Source organism: Pseudophryne corroboree, chromosome 7 (assembly GCF_028390025.1).
Source record: "Pseudophryne corroboree isolate aPseCor3 chromosome 7, aPseCor3.hap2, whole genome shotgun sequence".
NCBI classification, from domain to species: Eukaryota; Metazoa; Chordata; class Amphibia; order Anura; family Myobatrachidae; genus Pseudophryne; species Pseudophryne corroboree.
Window position 1 is genome coordinate 129449856 of NC_086450.1, and position 20431 is coordinate 129470286.

Consider the following 20431-nt stretch of genomic DNA (forward strand, 5'->3'; position numbering starts at 1 on the left):
TAATTAAATTACAAAATGTAGTGCCTTTCATATACTATTACTAGAGTTATAACTGAAAACAAAAATAAGGAATCGTGTTAAAGAATAGGGACTGAATAGAGTTAAACTGGCTATAAATACAGTAGAGGTCTCCACTTTTTCAGTTGAACCAGAAACCAATTTAATAAGGCCCAGTGACATCACTGATGTACTGCCAGCAATATCTTTGAGGCCTGACTGGTATTCATGAGGCCTGACTTGTTATTATGAGGAACTGGGTCACAATAAGCCTTGTGTTCATTTTGTCATCTATACCAACTAGAACACAGCCAATCAACTCACTAGGAGCTAATGACATCACAGATTGAGTGAATCAATATTTTCTAGTGAAATGACACACTATGGGGCCCATTTATCAATGAGATTTAGCTGTATGAAACTCATTGCCTATGGTAAATGGTGATCCAGCCAATCAGCTCCTAACTGTCATGCATTTGAAAAATATATAGTAGCTGATTGGCTGTAGCACCATTTATCACAGCCAAAACTTGGTGACTCATTAAGTATACACAATGCAGTTTTGGACACTCTAGCTATAAATGTCTAATTTGATTTCTTTTTTTGCTTTCCCAAACAGACCCATTGCTGACTGAGTTGTCGTCAAGGCACATGCAAGTATGCATCATAGAGTCATCGGTAATCCATGGGGTTAATACATACACAAGGGCAGATGCATTCAAGGGACCATGTTCTTACCTTTAGGGATCAGCTTCTACAGTGATTAGGAGGGGGAGCTTATGATAAAAATGTAATATGCAACAAATTAAATACAGCAGGGCTGTGATTACACAGGAATCAAGAAAATGGCTACATACATACAACTAACAGGGGTGGTCATTCCGAGTTGATCGCTCGTTATATTTTTTTCGCAATGGAGCGATTAGTCGCTAATGCGCATGCGCAATGTCCGCAGTGCGACTGCGCCAAGTAAATTTGCTATTAAGTTAGATATTTTACTCACGGCATTACGAGGTTTTTTCTTCGTTCTGGTGATCGTAATGTGATTGACAGGAAGTGGGTGTTTCTGGGCGGAAACAGGCCGTTTTATGGGTGTGTGCGAAAAAACGCTGCCGTTTCTGGGAAAAACGTGGGAGTGTCTGAAGAAACGGGGGAGTGTCTGGGCGAACGCTGGGTGTGTTTGTGACGTCAAACCAGGAACGACAAGCACTGAACTGATCGCAGTGGCAGAGTAAGTCTGGAGCTACTCAGAAACTGCTAAGAAGTGTCTATTCGCAAATCTGCTAATCTTTCGTTCGCAAATCTACTATGCTAAGATTCACTCCCAGTAGGCGGCGGCTTAGCGTGTGCAAAGCTGCTAAAAGCAGCTTGCGAGCGAACAACTCGGAATTACCACCAGGGTGTACAGTACATGTGTGTGCATGTGTGTGTGCAAGCTCATGCGTATGTGTTAAGACACCGTTAAATTATTGGTATATTTTCTCCTTTTACTAAATACATGACCTAGGGGTCTAAAGGGTCTATGGACTAAGCCTTGGAGAGAGATAAAGTGGATGGAGATAAAGTACCAGCAAAGCAGCTCCTAACTGCCATGGTACAGGCTGTGTTTGAAAAATGACAGTTAGGAGCTGATTGGCTGGTACTTTATCTCCATCTACTTTATCTCTCCAAGGCTTAGTACATAGATCCCTTTATCCTCCTTCATAGTTTTAACAAACTCTGGGAATGTATGCAGAGCTGTTTATATTGTGTGAAACCTACTGTATCTGATGTACACCAAACAAACAAAAAAATCCCTTTGCATATATTATAGATAAAAAATTAACCCGAAGCATCTGGTTGAAAAAATAGGGGAAAGCTCCTTGAAGTTAAACAAAAAGGAGTAACAACCTGCCCTGTGTCAACTTAAAAATATAAGAACTATAACACTCTAAAAGTGCCTCATAAGGCAAAATGTATTAACTATAACAATATAACAATCAGCAAAACGTAAGGAAAAAACAGAAATGGTTAATTAGCCATAACAATTATTCTACTCATAAAATCCACAAGCCCACATTTGTGTTCCCATTAGTGCAGTGACAAGTAGCCTCTATTTCTCCAAAGTGCAGGTACTGTATGTCTAGAATTCCTTTAGCCAGTTTAGGTTCAAGTCAATGTAACCAAATTATTGTTATACCAATACATTTCACAAACTCTTTTCTGCTGGTAACAGCTTATATGCAAGGTCCTTGCTGATTTCCCAATCCAAAATGTGGTTTCAGCAGCAGTCATGACTCACTGTAAGTAGGAGATTTTAAGACAGCTGTCACTGGATCCCCACATACATATAGTATTGTATAGTATAAATGCTGGGTAGATTCCAGTGAACATTATGAGAGGTAGGATTCCACGCTTTAGGTTCCTGACTACATGTACCTTCAGTGTCAATGACAATTTTTCGCAAAGGATCAGAATCGTAAGGTTTATCGGTTCAACGTTAATTTGTTTACATTTACTATTTATAAGTAGGAGGAATGTTATAGATAATTAGCCTTTTACGTGTTTTTCTTGCATTTTATTGATTGATATATGTTATATTTGATACCTTTTGTCTTATGAAGCCCTTTTAGGGTAGAGACAGCGGCATCCCAAAACTCAAAATCCTGATGGATTAAGTATTTTAACCCAAACTCACCACCCGCACTGCCTAACCCTAACCGCCCCCCACAGCCTAATCCTATCCCTAGACCCCGCACATGCCACTGGGATCCATCAGGATTCTGACTGCATCCATATATGTATGTATGTATTAGGGATAAGCGGGTTCGGTTCCCTGGGAAACGAACCCTACCGAACATCACGTCCTGAGCCCGGGTCCGAGTCTGGCTCAGGACTTCCCTTCAGAACGAGGCAAAATGTCATCATCCCGCAGTTGGATTCTCGCGGGTTTTGGATTCCATATAAGGAGCCGCGCGTCACCGCCATTTTCACTCCGGAATTGGAGAGTGTAGCGAGAGGAAGTATCTCAGTGTCTGTGCGGGAAAGTGGTGTGGAGCATGGGGTGGTGACCTGCTCTTATGTGTCATTCCAGTGCTGTCTTGTGCTTCATCAGTCAAGTGGTGGTGTCTTGTGCTGCATTGGTCCAGTCAGTGGTGGTGTCCTGTGCTGCCATAAGTCCAGTGCTGTTGTATAAGTCCAGTGCAGTGGTGCTGTGTTGTGCTGCATCATTCCAGTGGTGATGTCCTGTGCTGCCATAAGTCCAGTGGTGGTGTCCTGTGCTGCCATAAGTCCAGTGCTGCTGCTGTATAAAACCAGTGCAGTGGTGCTGTGCTGTGCTGCATCAGTTCAGTGGTGGTGTCCTGTGCTGTCATAAGTCCAGTGGTGCTGCCGTATAAGTCCAGGGGTACTGCCATATAAGTCCAGGGGTACTGCCGTATAAGTCCAGTTTAGTGGTGCAGCAGTATAAGTCCAGTCCAGTGGTGCAGCAGTATAAGTCCAGGGGTACTGCCGTATAAGTCCACGGGTTCTGCCGTATAAGTCGAGTCCAGTGGTGCAGCTGTATAAGTTCAGGGGTACTGCTGTATAAGTCCAGTGATACTGCTGTATAAGTCCAAGGGTAATGCCGTATAAGTCCAGTGGTACTGCCATATAAGTCCTGTGGTACTGCTGTATAAGTCCAGTGGTACTGCCGTATAAGTCCAATGATACTGCCATATAAGTCCAGTGGTACTACCGTATAAGTCAAGGGGTACTGCCGTATAAGTCCATTCCAGAGGTGCAGCCATATGAGTCCAGGGGTACTGCCGTATAAGTCCAGGGGTACTGCCTTATAAGTCCAGTGGTACTGCCATATAAGTCCAGTGGTACTGCTGTATAAGTTCAGTGGTACTGCCGTATAAGTTCAGGAGTACTGCCGTATAAGTCCAGTTGTATTGCCGTATAAGTCAAGGGATACTGCCGTATAAGTCCAGTCCAATGGTGCAGCCATATAAGTCCAGGGGTACTGTCGTATAAGTCCAGGGGTACTGCTATATAAGTCCAGTGGTACTGCCTTATAAGCTAGAAAGTGTTATATTTTTAATACTTTCAACATGACACAGCGCGGGTTGATTCTCTTGTAATGTCTAGCTGATGAACACAACTATTTATGGAAATAAAGTTAGGTGTATTATCAAAGCTCTAGGTGACATAGCAAAACACGGAGTTAACATCCACTGAAGGTGGACAATCCCTTTATGTTTCCAATGTAATAATGTCACTCAAAAAAAAAAAATCTCTTTTCCCCTGATACAAAATATCCAATTCCCTTTAATTTCCCAGGCTGATATACTGAATAGATGTTGCCAGAAAAAAAACATAGCACCTCTTAAACCAATTTATGGCAACTCTGGGAAAATAGGTGATTAAGACTGAAGGTTGATCATTGTTGTATACGCTCTGAAATGAAGGCTGATCATTGATGTATAACCTATGAAATGAAGGCTAATCATTGTTGTATACCCTATGAAATGAAGGCTAATCATTGTTGTATACCCTATGAAATGAAGGCTAATCATTGCTGTATACCCTATGAAATGAAGGCTGATCACTGTTGTATACCCTATGAAATAAAGGCTGATCATTTTTGTATACCCTATGAAATAAAGGCTGAAAGGTAAAGTAACTAGGATTCGTCTTGTATACTGTAAATGTTAAATGGGTTATAGTGATATCATGTAAGTGCAATCTATAGTTATTTCAGACAATTACTAAGATGATTATATAGATTCATAGGAGTATATTTACTAAAGTGTGGTTTTTTAGAAGTGGAGATGTTACCCATAGCAACCAATCAGATTCTAGCTATCATCTTCTAAAAGTTACTAGATACATAATAAGTAGAATCTGACTGGTTGGTAGGGGCAACATCTCCACTTCAAAAAAACAGCACTTTTGTAAATATGCTCTTTACTGTTCACTAACATGGTGTTTATAGCCAAATGTGCTGTAACATGGGAGGAGATGTATCAAACCTTCTAAAGAGGACAAGTGGAGAAGTTGCCCCTACAACTAATCAGATTCTAGATATAATTTATCATCAAGTACTCTTTAAAATGATAGAGGTTTGTAGATTGCTATGGGTAGCATCTCCAACTGTCCCCCACAGTTACAGATTGAGCTACAGCAAGACAAATGAAAGATAGCATTTCATTTATTTGGGATACTTGTACCATGTTATTTAATAAGATGAATGTGTAATGTGTAGAGTGTGTATCCAAGTACTGCAGTATAATATTGTGGCCAAGTACTGCAGTGTTATACTGTGGTCAAGTACTGCAGTGTTATACTGTAGCAAAGTATTTCATATGTTTATAAACTGGACAAAAGAACTGGCATTATTTGGATTATAAACAGCCAAATGTAATTCTGCAGTTGGCTAATTATATATTTGTCTCAATAGTAAATATTTTGATATTATGAGTGACATGGGTTTGGAGTATGATTTTAATATGATTTAATAACATGTTATGCTTTTGTGTAATTTATGCAACACATGATGATTTTAGTTTTTGTACATTGTATTTTAGTTTTTACTGTTACCAATTTATTACTATTTAGTTGGTACAAAAATTGCTTTTTAGTATGGCTATGTTGCAACATATGAAAAAAACAGGGAAAGATTCATGTGACGTTCCCTGTACCGCGCAATGTAAAATGACTGGTGCAATACACTAAATGATGCCAATAATACTTTGATTTTCACACTACTATTTGACTTTAACACCAGCTCCTTCATAATAATTTATATAAAGGAAGAAGATATTTGGGTACAGGGTCGTTAAGATTTGAGCCCAGCCCTAATAAGAAGGGGGAAATGGCCATGTTTCAGGACATGGCTATTCCCCATCCAAGACCCAACGTAGAAGAAGCGTGGAGGTTTTTTTTGCCAAGTGATCCTGAATGCTTGGTTATACCCAGTGGTTAAAGTGGGCCGGAATGGGGCGGAACGGCGTTCTGTCACCTCTAATTGAATGCAGAACACAGCATCAAATCCTGGCTGCATTGTAAAGTTTGCAGCAGCCGCCAGCCAATCCCGGCTCGTGGACCGGCTACAGTACCAATAAAAAGAAGGGGCGGCAATTTCAAAATCTGGTGTGAGCCAATCACAGCTCGCAGACAGCCAGCCAATGAGAAGCTGCCAAATGGCAGCTTCTCATTGGCTAACAGCCCGCAATATGTGATTGGTGTGCAATCGGCGCTAGCTTCAAAAGAGCAGCCCCTTGTGTTGAACAGCAGGCAGCCGGTCCGTGAGACTAGACTGTCTGGCAGCTGCTGCCAAGTTTACAGTGCAGCGGGACCTGATTCTCCAGCTCTGATGATGGAGGACAGGGGGGATGTGGGGGATGATGAGCAAAGTAGGGGTGAGATGGCGGGGGGATGATGAGCAAAGCGGGGGGTGAGATGCCGAGGGGACGATGAGCAAAGCTGGGGGTGAGATGGCAGGCGGAAGATGAGCGAAGCAGGGGTTGAGATTGGGGGTGGGGGTGAGAGAAGCAGGGGGTAAAATTGGGGGGGGGGGGTGAGAGGAGCAGAGGGTGAGAGAAGAATATAGAAGTCCTTGAAGATTATTTACTATTTTCCATCCACTTGCTCATGTCCCCTGCTGCATTGGGCTGGAGCATTTAAAAATGTAATGATTCTGACATAGTCTGGCTTACTGATTCAATGGCTGCAGCATCAGCCATCAGTATATAAAATACAAACTGCACAGATGGATTTATATTAGTGTTGTACAAAAATGGTACTCCTAACAGCTTCTCATTAGCTGGTGGTCTGAAAGCCGTGAATGGCGCACAGTCGGCGCCAGATTCAAAGTGTGGCCTCGCTTCTTTTGAATAGCAGCTGGTCCGTAAGCCAGGACTGTCTGGTGGCCACTACCAGCTTTACACCGCAGCCAGGACCTGATGCTCCAGGCCACAGTCCAGGCCACAGTGAGATGAGGGAGTGAGAGGCGCCATGGTGAGAGGAGCAGGGAGTGAGTTGGGGGAGTGAGAGGAGCAGGGAGTGAGGTGGGGGAGTGAGAGGAGCAGGGAGTGAGATGGGAGGGAGTGAGAGGAGCAGGGGGTGAGATGGGGGAGTGAGAGGAGCAGGAAGTGAGTTGGGGGAGTGAGAGGAGCAGGGGGTGAGATGGGGAGGGAGAGGAGCAGGCAGTGAGATGGGGAGGGAGTGAGAGGTGCAGGAGGTGATATGGGGGTGTGAGAGGTGCCGGGCGTGAGATAGAAGCAGAGGCTGAAAGGGTCGCAGGGAGTGAGAGGTACTGGGGGTGAGATGGGGGAGTGAGGCACAGGGAGTGAGAGGTGTAGGGGGTAAGTAAAGGAGAGAAAGATTCCAATGATCAGACACAAAGTAGAGCATATAGGGAGTAAGGGATACCTAGGATGAAGATATGGACACATGAGGAGAGTGACAAAGAAAACAAGAAAGCAGAAGGGACACATGGAAGACATAAGAGAGGTGAGCAAAGGTTGTTCAACATATACAACTATATTGTGAATCAAATCTAAAATTAGGAGGGGGGCACTGCTGTGGGCATTTTGTGTGTAAGGGGCTCTGCTACTGTGGGCATTGTGTGTGTAAAGGGCACTAGTATGTGGGGCGGGCAATGTGAATAAGATTGTGCTACTGTGAGGCATTATTTTGAACTGGGGAGGGGTCGTGGGGGAGATAAGTTCCCCAACCTCTCCAGGACCACTTTAAGCCATGGTTATACCTCCACTGCACTTTCAAGGCCCCAAGTAGGCCAAGGCCTATCCATAGATAATAGGAGATAACTGCAGATAATAGGTTGCAGATAATATGCTGTACTTAGCAAAATGAAATGCAATGTCAAACATGTCTCAAGATATGGAAATTGTTACATATATTTTCATCTAAAGCCAAACTCTAAATAACCCTTTTATGCGTATAATAAAGTGACTTGTATTTTAGGCTTAATGGTTCTTTTATGTAACAGAACGCCCATTTATATAACAGAACACCCTGTATGAAAAGGACTTGCATCAAATCTAGTTATACACTGTACTGTGCTGTAAAATACAGTATGATACAGAACAAATGAACCAACATACTAATTAGCTGTTTGCTGATTGTGGCTAATTGTGATGTTCTAAATGACTAATGACTCTTGACAATATCAGGATACATTATGATTTTTTCAGACATTTTGAAACAGTATTAACTTCTAGACATGACGTTTATTTTTAGATGCATTGCAGACATCACATAAAAAATAGCAGCTTCTGTATTTTTATAATTGTTTTACAATGTGTTGATTCAAATTTAAATAGACTAAAATTCAGCTACTGTATGATTCATATTTTACACCAGTCTCCAGCAGACAGATGATCAATCTTCAGCTAGGCATTAACATAAAGTAAGTTCTCTAGGGCTGAAGATTGCTCTGCTGCTGATATAATACATCTACAGTACAGGCCAAAAAATATTATTTCGTAACAATGAAAACAAAATAGCTAAAATAAACAACAAATTTAAAACATTAGTAATAAGGCAAAAGAACAAAACAATCTACTGTATTTGTTGAAATAAACAAATTGAATAACAAGAAAAAAATCACATTCAACATGATTCATAAACATCTTCTATTGAATACAGGTTTTTATTTTTTTACAGCTTTCACTTTATTAATGTGTAGCGATAATTAATATTTTATATGATTTCATTTGTACAGAAAAATTGATAGAATTACAGCTATTGAAATCTGATCAGCTAATAGATTAAGGGGTGAATTCAATTAGTGGCAAAATCGCAGGTAAATTACCACAATTGCCATTTTTGACAGATTCCTGTCTTTTTTGCGGCAAAAATACAGCATGTGCACTCCCACAATTTGCATATTCAATTACAAAATCTCAAAAACGGGATTACTGCGAAAATCGGTGCCAAAAGTGAAAAATGTGTAAATTTACCTGTACTAACAGTAGAGAACAGTATAGAAGTTTATTACTGGTTAAAATAAAAGTATTTCTGGTGCTTAAATAGGGTTAAATGGCTGTTATATGCATTTTTTTTAAATGTAAAAAATATGATAGGAAGCTATTTTTTTTTAGCAAAATAAGTGCTCTCATTAAATTTGGGGTACATAAAAATGGTATAAGTATATATTTGGGTCATTTTAGGGGACTTTAAAAAAAAAAGTGGAAACAGATCAATTACTCCTATCTGCAAGTCTAAAAACACTTGTCCCACTCATAAAGCACCCCAATATATCTGCCTCATACCTTGTACCGCAATATCCATTATTTTGCACTTTTTACCCCAAAAGTGACATGTCATTATTGACCAATAAAAAGTAATTAAAAATGTATGCAGTGGCTTGCTAAAGTATTCACCCTCCTTGGCTTGTTACCTATTTTGTTACATTACAACCTGTAATTTATTTATTTTTTAATCTGAATTTTATGTGATGGATATGCAAAAAATAGTCTAAATTGGTGAAGTGAAATGAGAAAAATGTATATAATTTTTTTTTATAAATAAAAATTAGAAAATTGGCATGTTGCATATGTATTCACCCCCTTATTATGAACCCCTCTAAAGTTCTGGTGCAACCAATAACCTTCAGAAGTCACATAATTAGTGAAATGAAGTGCACCTGTGTTCAATCTAAGTGTCACATGATCTGTCAGTATAAATACACCTTTCTGAAAGGTCCCAGAGGCTGCAACACCACTAAGCAAGAGGCATCACACCATGAAGATCAAGGAGCTCTCCAAACAAGTCAGGGACAAAGTTGTTGAGAAGTACAAGTCAGGGTTGGGTTATAAAAAAATATCCAAATCCTTGATGATTTCCCGGAGCACCATCATATCCATCATCTTCAAATGGAAAGAACATGGTACCACAACAAACCTGCCAAGAGAGGGCTGGCCACCAAAACTCACAGACAGGGCAAGGAGGGCATTAATCAGAGAGGCAGCACAGAGACCAAAAGGTAACCCTGAAGGAACTGCAGAGTTCCACAGCAGAGACTGGTGTATCTGCGCATGTGACCACAATAAGCCGTACACTCCATAGAGCTGGGCTTTATGGAAGAGTAGCCAGAAAAAAAGCCATTACTTAGTGCTAAAAATAAGAAGGCACATTTTGAGATTGCCAAAAGGCATGTGGACGACTCCCCAAATGTATGGATGAAGGTGCTCTGGTCAGATGAGACTATAATGTTACTTTTCGGCCACCAAGGAAAACGCTATCTCTGGAGTAAACCCAACACATCCCATCACCCCAAGACTACCATCCCCACAGTGAAACATGGTGGTGGCAGCATCATGCTGTGGGGATCTTTTTCAGCAGCAGGGACTGGGAAACTGTTTGGAGTCAAGGGAAAGATGGATGGTGCTAAATATAGGGATATTCTTGAGCAAATCCTGTTTGGTGGTTAAAGGGGAAACATTTAAACATGTTGGAATGGCCTAGTCAAAGCCCAGACTTGAAGATTGCTGTTCACAAGCGGAAACCATCCAACATGAAGGAACTGGAGCAGTTTTGCCTTGAAGAATAGGCAAAAATCCCAGTGGCAAGATGTGGCAAGCTCATAGAGACTTATCCAAAGCGACTTGCAGCTGTAATTGCCGCAAAAGGTGGCTATACAAAGTACTGACTTTGGGGTGAATAGTTATGCACGCTGAAGTTTTCTGTTATTTTGTCCTATTTGTTGTTTGCTTCACATTAAACAAATAAAACATTTTGAAAGTTGTAGCCATGTTCTGTGAATGAAATGATGCAAACCTTCAAACAATCCATTTTAATTCTGGGTTGTGAGGCAACAAAACATGGAAAATCCAAAAGGGGGATGTGGGGGAAGGGGGGGGGGGGGGTTTGAATACTTTAGCAAGGCACTGGTTGTGCCTAAGTAGTCATTCAGGGGGGGTGTCCCAGGGGTTCTAAACCAAATCCCAATATGTTTATCTTAAAATATGGATTGTCTCCAAGTTATTATCACCTGATCAGATTTGATAAATTGAAACTTGGGATAAAATTACCGCTAAACGGTTTTCACAGACAATTAAATAGGTGTGTTTTGCCACTCATGGTAAATTAAATTTTTTTTACAGCAAAAACACATTTTTACCACAAATTGAATTCGGCCCTAATATGTGTCATATTTATTATAAATGGCCTCTGCCCAGTTTTTGTATTGTGGTTCTCATTTATGGTTAAGTGCAATCCAAGTCAAAGTTGTAGTTTTGAGTCTTGGATACAGTATGTTGTGCTTCTAGGGACGGAGTGGAAAATTTTAAATGTATGGACATATTTAGAGATGGAAGGGGGTTTGGTTCTAGCTAAACTAGCAGTGTAAGAACAAAGCCAGACACTATTTGTGTGCTACATGCAAAATCAGACCGTATTTCGTTGCATGAAAGAAATAAAAATTCTATTTCAACCTTGTACCACAACACTGTTTATCCAGATACAAATTTGTATTTGCCCCTAAATCTAAATGAGACCTTTTATTATGGCCATTTGTGTTGTATATGTGTAAAATATCAATGAATCAAAATGATATGCTGAGGCTATTGCAAGTGATGAATTATACTGTATAGCAGAATTATACAAAATGTAGGATAAAATTACTAGGAAAAAAAATTAAAACCTTTTAGAAGAAACGTTGGATTCCTTAGTCTTTGCATTTTCTGAGGTTATTAGCAGAGTCTTCCACACAGCAGTTTTGGCCATTTCATCAGAAATGTTTATTACTGATGGGTCCTCTCTAGACAGAATTAACACAATAATGCACAAAGTGAATCATTTTCCTAACTTGTTACTGTATATAGCGGTTGTATAGCTGTTAGTTATTCAGTTGACGATATTGGCCCGAATACAGCATGGATCGCAATTTTGAGTTTTTGCAATTTGCCAAATTGCAAAAGATTATCAAAGAGCCACACTGCGATTGCGGTCCATTCACCATTTTGAAGGGACGTGATTGCACAGTGATTGCCAGGAAGTTAGCGTTTAGGGGTGGTAACATGGCGTTTTGTGGGAGTGGTGGAAAAGATGCAGTCATTTGCCTGCGATCACTTGCATGCAACAGCATGTGCAGATTTGTGGATACTCTGGTTTGTCGCAGATTTAATTATCCCTTCGATGTTCTTTTTGCATATGGATCGCGATGGATACACAAAACTGCAATGGGCGTCTTATTCCATTTCTGGGCTGCAACTACCTGTGCGATTCTTTGCAATTTAGTTTTAAAAAAAACGCACTTTTAGTAGCAATAGCAATCCATGCTGAATGAGAGCCATTGTTTGCAAATAGATCAACAGAGCAAAATTCAGAAGTTTCAACCTTTCTGGACTCTTATGAATGTAATACTGAGCACACAATTGCAGAAGACTAAAGGGGGGTACTCACGGAGCGATCGCTGCTTAAAATCTAAGCAATCTGACTAGATTGCTTAGATTTTAAGCAGTGATCTCTCCGTGTGTACCCCTCACAGCGATAGCGATGCGCAGCCCCGCGCATCGCTATCGCTGGTGCTAGATTGCAGGCCAATCTAGCGGGACGCTCACTTCACCCGCTGGGTAAAATGAGCGCTCCCCCCGCACGCTCAGCACACATCGCACTGTGCTGAGCGGCGGGAGAGATGTGTGCTGAGCGGTTCGCTGAGCACACATCTCTGCCCACATCTGCCAGTGAGTACTGGCCTTTAGGGTAGCTTCATATTTTATTGAGAGAACTGTATAGCCACCAAATAAAGCAGTCTTATTATTTAATTTAGCTTATTTATGACATTTTCTCTGTTTGGTAACTGCAAAGATGTAGCCCTATTTATTGTGTCAGGAAAGAAGCCAAGGACGGCTGGGTAACACAGTGTTATTCCAAAAACTATTTCTCTATAGTGCAAACTGAGTTGCCATAAAACAAACACTATGGGGGAATTCAATTAGCAGTGGTAAATTACTGCAGCTAATTGATCCATTGTCCCCGATAGCCGGCAGGGATTTTTTTCACGTGCCCGGAGGCAGGAGAAAAATTCCCAGATGACTGACCCGTTTTTGCAATTGCAGCCAAGAAAACACATGGATCCAGGAACTTATCCTGCGTCCACGTGTTTTCATGTGAAAACAGGTCTGTGAAAAAAATGGGCTACAACTGAATTGCCTGATAATGACCATTGGGCAAAAATAGCGGTAAAAGCAATTTTTTTAAGCAAAAATGTATCGGGAACAATTGAATTAGCACCTATAACTTCAATGAGGGTAGCTCATATAATAAATACTGATTTGTAACATTCAAAATGTTAAGTCATATACAGCAATGAATACTTAAAATACGTAAAACAATATTTATATTGCATTAAAGTGCAGACACAAATGTACATTCAAGTATAAAAAGCTAATGAAGCTACAGGACACGGCTGTGCACAGCTACAGTACTTACATGACCAGAAAAAAACATAAATTCCTCAGACAAAAATTTAATGTTTTCCTAATAATTATCCTGGTAACCCCACCACTAGCACCCACACAAGCACACGCGCAGCCCACCATTCCATATACACACCACCACCACCACCACCACCACCACCACCACCACCACCAAAAAGAGCCTCAGTTTAGCCTTGCTACTATTTTCATATGTAAATCCTATACACATTTTTAGAATTCAGGTTTGTTTCTGTACCATGTGCACATTACATTTTTACTGTGGAACATGCAGTTTTAGGCCTTTGTAAAGACCATTATAGATCAGCTGGCTAAATGTATTTACGATTTCACTTCTATAGCATATACAGGGCTGGATTTGGTCGCCCCCCCCACCTGCATAATTTTATTATTTTTTATTGATTGGTTATAAGATCTCATTTGATGATAGCCAATTTAATAGAATAATTTAAAAAGCCACTAACTATGATTTTCTTTTTTTTAATACATATACATATTTATTAAATAGGACAGCTTACAGGGGCAATATGTGCATGTCCAACTCATTTACACTCCATTCAAGATGACATATGGTACAGTACAGTGCAAATATTTTGCAGTTACTGCTGCTTTTTTGGGCTGACAGTACCAACACAAGCATCAAGTCCCGCCCCTAGACATGTGCCTAATGGGAAATTCGCTACTGAGCATATATATATATATATATATATATATATATACATGAAGGTTAAGTATCCCATATCCAAAATGCTTGGGACCAGAAGTATTTTGGATATTGGCTTTTTCCGTATTTTGGAATAATTGCATACCATAATGAGATATCATGGTGATGGGACCTAAGTCTGAGCACAGAATACATTTCTGTTTCATATACACCTTATACACACAGCCTGAAGGTCATTTTAGCCAATATTTCTAATAACTTTGTGCATTAAACAAAGTGTGTCTACATTCACACAATTCATTTATGTTTCATATACAGTTTATACACACAGCCTGAAGGTCATTTAATACAATATTTTTAATACTTTTGTGTATTAAACAAAGTGTGTGTACATTGAGCCATTAGAAAACAAAGGTTTTACTATCTCACTCTCACTCAAGAAATTCCGTATTTCGGAATATTCAGTATTTTGGAAAATTTGGATACGGGATACTCAACCTGTATATATATATATCCATATATAGTTATGGCACTCCCAGTCCCAATGTCATCCACCTGGGTGCCCTCCTCAGGAAACTATAGACCAATGCAGGGTACCTTAAACTATTCACCATAGGAAAGGAACCAGGCGGCACTCCAAGGATTTTGTTCAAGCAAAAAAACATGTATACATGTTTTTTTGCTTGAACAAAATCCTTGGAGTGCCGCCTGGTTCCTTTCCTATGGTGAATAGTTTAAGGTACGCTGCATTGGTCTATATATATATATATATATATATATATATATATATATATATAAAACAGGTCACTCCGAGGAGGGGCACTGTGTGCAGTATACATGTGGGCCCCAATTTCCTTTCCTGAGTGTCAGGTGAGTAGATTCTGGTACTATGTCAGAGTCTACTGCTCATGCACAGGTCTCCAGGAGTATGGTGTAGGCAATATGGGCGTGCAAACCACTCCTGGGTGTCACCCACCCAGGGATAACACCAAAATGCCTGCTCAGTGACTGTCACAGTGTAGGAGCCAGGAAGTGGCAGCCCGCATCTCCAGAACCCCGTAGGGCCAAAAACATGGATTGAGACGCATCGAGACTCCTCCTCCATGAAGCCACACCCCTCTGCTCTGCTTACCTACGCCCCTTTTCATGGCAAGCACCGTAGGCATGTGCATAGTTACTTCAAGACCACCCTGAGTGTAGTTGCCATGCTCCCAGTCATTTTTGTAATATGCACCGGGGCCACAGGAGCAGCAGGGATCCCCAATGACTGGCTACCCTACAGGAGTACCGATCACTGATCTTTGCCTATGATGTATGTATGTTTTGGCTGCAGAGTGGCTCTCTCGCCAGCTTTGTCCCTGCATGCGATAATTGATACAGCCATGCCATGTAATCAATTATTGCGATGTGGATTGGGTCGATTTTATCACATCCCATCTGAGTCCACATTTGTACGATATAAAGGAAAACCGTAATACCAATACAATCGAAAATATAATTTATCACTTAAAACAAATAATTTCGATTTTAACAAATATGTCCCTTAGTGTGCTTCTTCTGTGTATTTAGTAGGTATCCAGCTATTTCTGTATACAGTATTTATTAGGCAAGGCCCGGGCATGTGTGTTCATTTACTTTGCATCCATTTTTTTCCTGTTAATTTCATATGGATTTTTTTCTTTTATGGTAGCTATTTCAATGTATTTAGGGGGTTATTCAAGTTTATTAGCAAACTAAAAAAGTAAGCAATTGGGCAAAACCATGTTGCACTGCAGGTGGGGCAGATGTAACATGTGCAGAGAGATTTAGAGAGGGAAAGATGTACTAAGCAGTGATAAAAGTGGAGAAGTGAGCCAGTGGAGAAGTTGCCCATAGTATGAAAATTATAAATGTTATGTCAATGCTGATTGGTTGCCATGGGCAACTTCTCCACTGGCTCACGTCTCTACTTTTATCACTGCTTGGTAGATCTCCCCCTTAGCTTCTAAAACAGAGAATTGGTGATATTGGCCATAGCAACCAATCAGATGCTATAATTTTCTAAAAAGCAATAGAGAAATGATAGACAGCATCTGGTTGCTATGAGCATCATCACCAATTCTCTGTTTTAAAAGCTTTAGTAAATTCACCCCTTAGATTTGGGTGGGTTATATTATTTCTGTGCAGGGTAAATACTGGCTGCTTAATTTCTACACTGCAATTTAGATTTCAGTTTGAACACACCCCACCCAAATGTAAATCTCTCTGCACATCTACCCCACCTGCAGTGCAACATGGTTTTGCCCAGTTGCTTGCTGTTATGGTTTGCTAACAAACCTGAATAAGGCCCTTAAGGGGGGTACGTACAGAGAGATCTTTGCTTAATTTATAAGCAATCTGACTAGATTGTTTAGAAATGAAGTATGTCTCTCTCCGTGTGTATGCCCCATAGCGATAGTGATGCGCGGCAAAACTCTGAAAATCCATTTTTGCCATTTTAGCAACATTCCTATCTATGTGTCAGAGCCATAACTAGAGTTTTTGGTGCTCTGTGCCAGAAAGAGAATTGGTGCCTCTCCCCCACATATTCAAAATAGGAACAGTGTCAAAAATATAGGGGTGTGGCTTCATGTGGAATGGGTGTGTTCACAGAATAGTACCAATTCACATTATGCTGCACAGTAATCCCATTACACTAAACAGTAGTGTCTGTTATTCACATTACACCAGACAGTAGAGCTCCTTACACATGTTACAACAACAGTAGTGCATCTTATACTTTTTACACAACATAGTAGTACCCTTATATACATGATGTCACACAGTAGCCCCTTATACACATTACACCACAGTAGAGCCCCTTACACATTATGCCAGGTAGAGCACCTCCACTTGATCCTCACACCCCCTTGAGATTCTGATTGTGGGTGGATGCAGACAGTGTGCTTAGCACATCCAGACCACCCTAGTTATGGCCCTACCATGTGTACCAAGCTCCAGATAATGATATATTCCAGAGCTTGGACACGGTGGGTAACACCATTTTTAGGCTTTCCAATAGAAGTCTATGGGGTATATGCAATAGCGGGCGAATTCGCGGCAATTATCGCCGTTTTTTCAATTCGACCAAATTCGCCAGGTGAATTCCGGAAGGTGGCTTCCGGAATTCACCATATGCAATGAAAAACGGATTCGCCAGAGTCGCGGGCGAAAATCGGCCGATTTGGCGGATTTTGCCGCGATTTTAAAAAACGGGAAAAAACGGGGAAAACCCCGAAAAAAAAATGGCGTGGGGTCCCCCCTCCAAAGCATAACCAGCCTCGGGCTCATCGAGCTGGTCCTGGTTCTAAAAATGCAGGGGAAAAATCGGCCAGGGATCCCCCGTATTTTTAAAACCAGCACCGGGCTCTGCGCCTGATGCTGGTGCCAAAAATACGGGGGACAAAAAGAGTAGGGGTCCCCCGTATTTTTAACACCAGCATCGGGCTCCACTAGCTGGACAGATAATGCCACAGCCGGGGGTCACTTTTATGCCGTGCCCTGCGGCCGTGGCATCAAATATCCAACTAGTCACCCCTGGCCGGGGTACCCTGGGGGAGTGGGGACCCCTTCAATCAAGGGGTCCCCCCCCCCCCAGCCACCCAAGGGCCAGGGGTGAAGCCCGAGGCTGTCCCCCCCCATCCAATGGGCTGCGGATGGGGGGGCTGATAGCCTTTGTGATAAAATAAAAGATATTGTTTTTTCCATTAGTACTACAAGTCCCAGCAAGCCTCCCCCGCAAGCTGGTACTTGGAGAACCACAAGTACCAGCATGCGGGAGAAAAACGGGCCCGCTGGTACCTGTAGTACTACTGGGAAAAAAATACCCAAATAAAAACAGGACACACACACCTTGATAGTAAAACTTTATTTCATACGCCGACACACACATACTTACCTGTGTTGACACGCCGACTGCAACGATCTCCGACGATCCGAGGGTACCTGTCAAAAAATTATACTCACCTTCCAGCGTCCAGAGGTCCAGGTCCAGAGGTAAATCCACGTACTTTGTAAAAAAACAAACCGAACACGATCCACCGGACTAATGAAAGGGGTCCAATGTTTTCACATTAGACTCCTTTCCCCGAATGCCGGGACATCACGTGACTCCTGTCACTGATGTCCCTTCAGCCAATCAGGAAGCGCTACTGCCGTGGCGCTCACCTGATTGGCTGGACGCCGTCTGTACTCTGACAGCGCCTCGCAAAGCCGCTCCATTACTTTCAATGGTGGGAACTTTGCGGCTAGCGGTGGGGTCACCCGCCGGTCAGCCGCTGACCGGCGGGTGACCTCACCGCTAGCCGCTAAGAGGGAGCTGTGCGATGCGCTGTCACAGCGATCAGCCAATCAGGTGAGCGCAACGAAGTTGCGCTTCCTGATTGGCTTAGAGACCTGTCAGTGACAGCTGTCACTGACAGGTCTCAATCGTGGAAAGGTGTCCCATGTGTCAGCATGGGACCCCTTTCAGTCCGTTCTGGAGCGGGTATTTGCGTTTTCTTTTTTTGCCAAGTACGTGGATTTATCTCTGGACCCTGAGGTGAGTATATTGAACTTTGCTTTTCAGGTATCCGTGGATTCTACATGGAGAAGAGGACCGATGTCGGCGTGTGAACATAGGTAAGTATGTGTGTGTCGGTAGTGTGAAATAAAGTTTTACTGTCGACGGTGTGTGTGTCCTGTTTTTATTTGGGTATTTTTTTCCCAGTAGTACTACAGGTACCAGCGGGCCCGCTTTTCTCCCGCATGCTGGTACTTGTGGTTCTCCAAGTACCAGCTTGCGGGGGAGGCTTGCTGGGACTTGTAGTACTAATGGAAAAAACAATATCTTTTTTTTATCACAAAAGGCTATCAGCCCCCCCATCCGCAGCCCATTGGATGGGGGGGGACAGCCTCGGGCTTCACCCCTGGCCCTTGGGTGGCTGGGGGGGGGGACCCCTTGATTGAAGGGGTCCCCACTCCCCCAGGGTACCCCGGCCAGGGGTGACTAGTTGGATATTTGATGCCACGGCCGCAGGGCACGGCATAAAAGTGACCCCCGGCTGTGGCATTATCTGTCCAGCTAGTGGAGCCCGATGCTGGTGTTAAAAATACGGGGGACCCCTACTCTTTTTGTCCCCCGTATTTTTGGCACCAGCACCAGGCGCAGAGCCCGGTGCTGGTTTTAAAAATACGGGGGATCCCCTGTCAATTTTTTCCCCGCATTTTTAGAACCAGGACCAGCTCAATGAGCCCGAGGCTGGTTATGCTTTGGAGGGGGGACCCCACGCCATTTTTTTTTCTGATTTTACCGTTCCAGCAATAAAAATAAAAAAAATAAAAAAATAATATTTTAAAAAATATATAAATAATATTTGTGCCTCCCCCCCCCCCAAAAAAAAGTACCTAATCCCTTCTAATATAAATAGATCTGCTATTCCCCAAAAAAAAAACACCAAAAAAAACATGTTTAAAATTTTTTTATTTGTTTTCACCCTCCAAAGTGTGGCGGATTGAAAATGACGAATTTGCTGTCTAAAAGCACTGCTGTCGAATTTCCAAACTTGAATTGAATATGCTTTGGTCGAATTGCAGCACTTGTATCATTGCAGAAAAGTCGAATTTGCAAAAAGTCGAATTTCAAAAAGTCGAATTTTGAAAGTCCGTTTTTTGGTCGGAAAGCACTGCATTGCATAGGCAAATTTTTTTTTTTTGGTCGAAAATGACCCGAAATTCGCCAATTTCGGGAATTCGACCACAATTGCATATACCCCTATGTGCTCCTTTTTGCATTCCCTCTGAGAGCTCTCCAATCAGAGCCCTCCCAGCTCCCCTTGCAGCACCTTCGTCACTCTGTGCATGAGCAGAAGGACTACTGAATCCTAAACCTGGAAGTCCTTATATCACAAAGGACAGCTCTTTTCAGCAGAGCTGTCCTTTGGCATCTATAGGTACATACTCTCATTATTAATGCCAGTATGTAGCCGATAAGTGATGGTATGTATGGCATCATGGATGCGATGCTTAGTACATCTCTCCCTTTAATTCTTATGATTAGATTGCTGAGTATATATACACATAACTAATGGTTACAATTTCTACAAGGCTCTGTAAACAATTATGTGATATAAAATAAATCTTTAAGTGTTAATACATTACTTGGTACACTGACACCACAAGTGTGTAATAACGAGTGCCTGTCATCCCGGAACACCAATAGTGTTATAGCCACTGGCACAGAAAGGCTTCGGGTCTCACACTCCCTCACACAGACTTTAACTAAAATGCCCAATTCCAAGAATTTCCCGCTTACATTAGGATGGGAAGAGATGACTGTGCACGTGGC

General features: G+C 41.8%; 1 protein-coding gene across 4 annotated transcripts in view; it reads right to left on the reverse strand.

Moving 5' to 3' along the window:
- SLC4A10 (solute carrier family 4 member 10) overlaps nt 1-20431 on the reverse strand; it is a 562469-nt gene that overhangs the window by 25825 nt on the left and 516213 nt on the right. For 3 of the 4 annotated variants that reach the window (XM_063933638.1, XM_063933637.1, XM_063933636.1), the window contains exon 24: nt 11630-11746. In XM_063933638.1, the coding sequence (XP_063789708.1) occupies nt 11630-11746 (117 nt within the window). Of the gene's footprint in view, nt 1-735; nt 774-11629; nt 11747-20431 lie in introns of all 4 variants that reach the window. The other variant, XM_063933639.1, reaches the window with a different exon arrangement.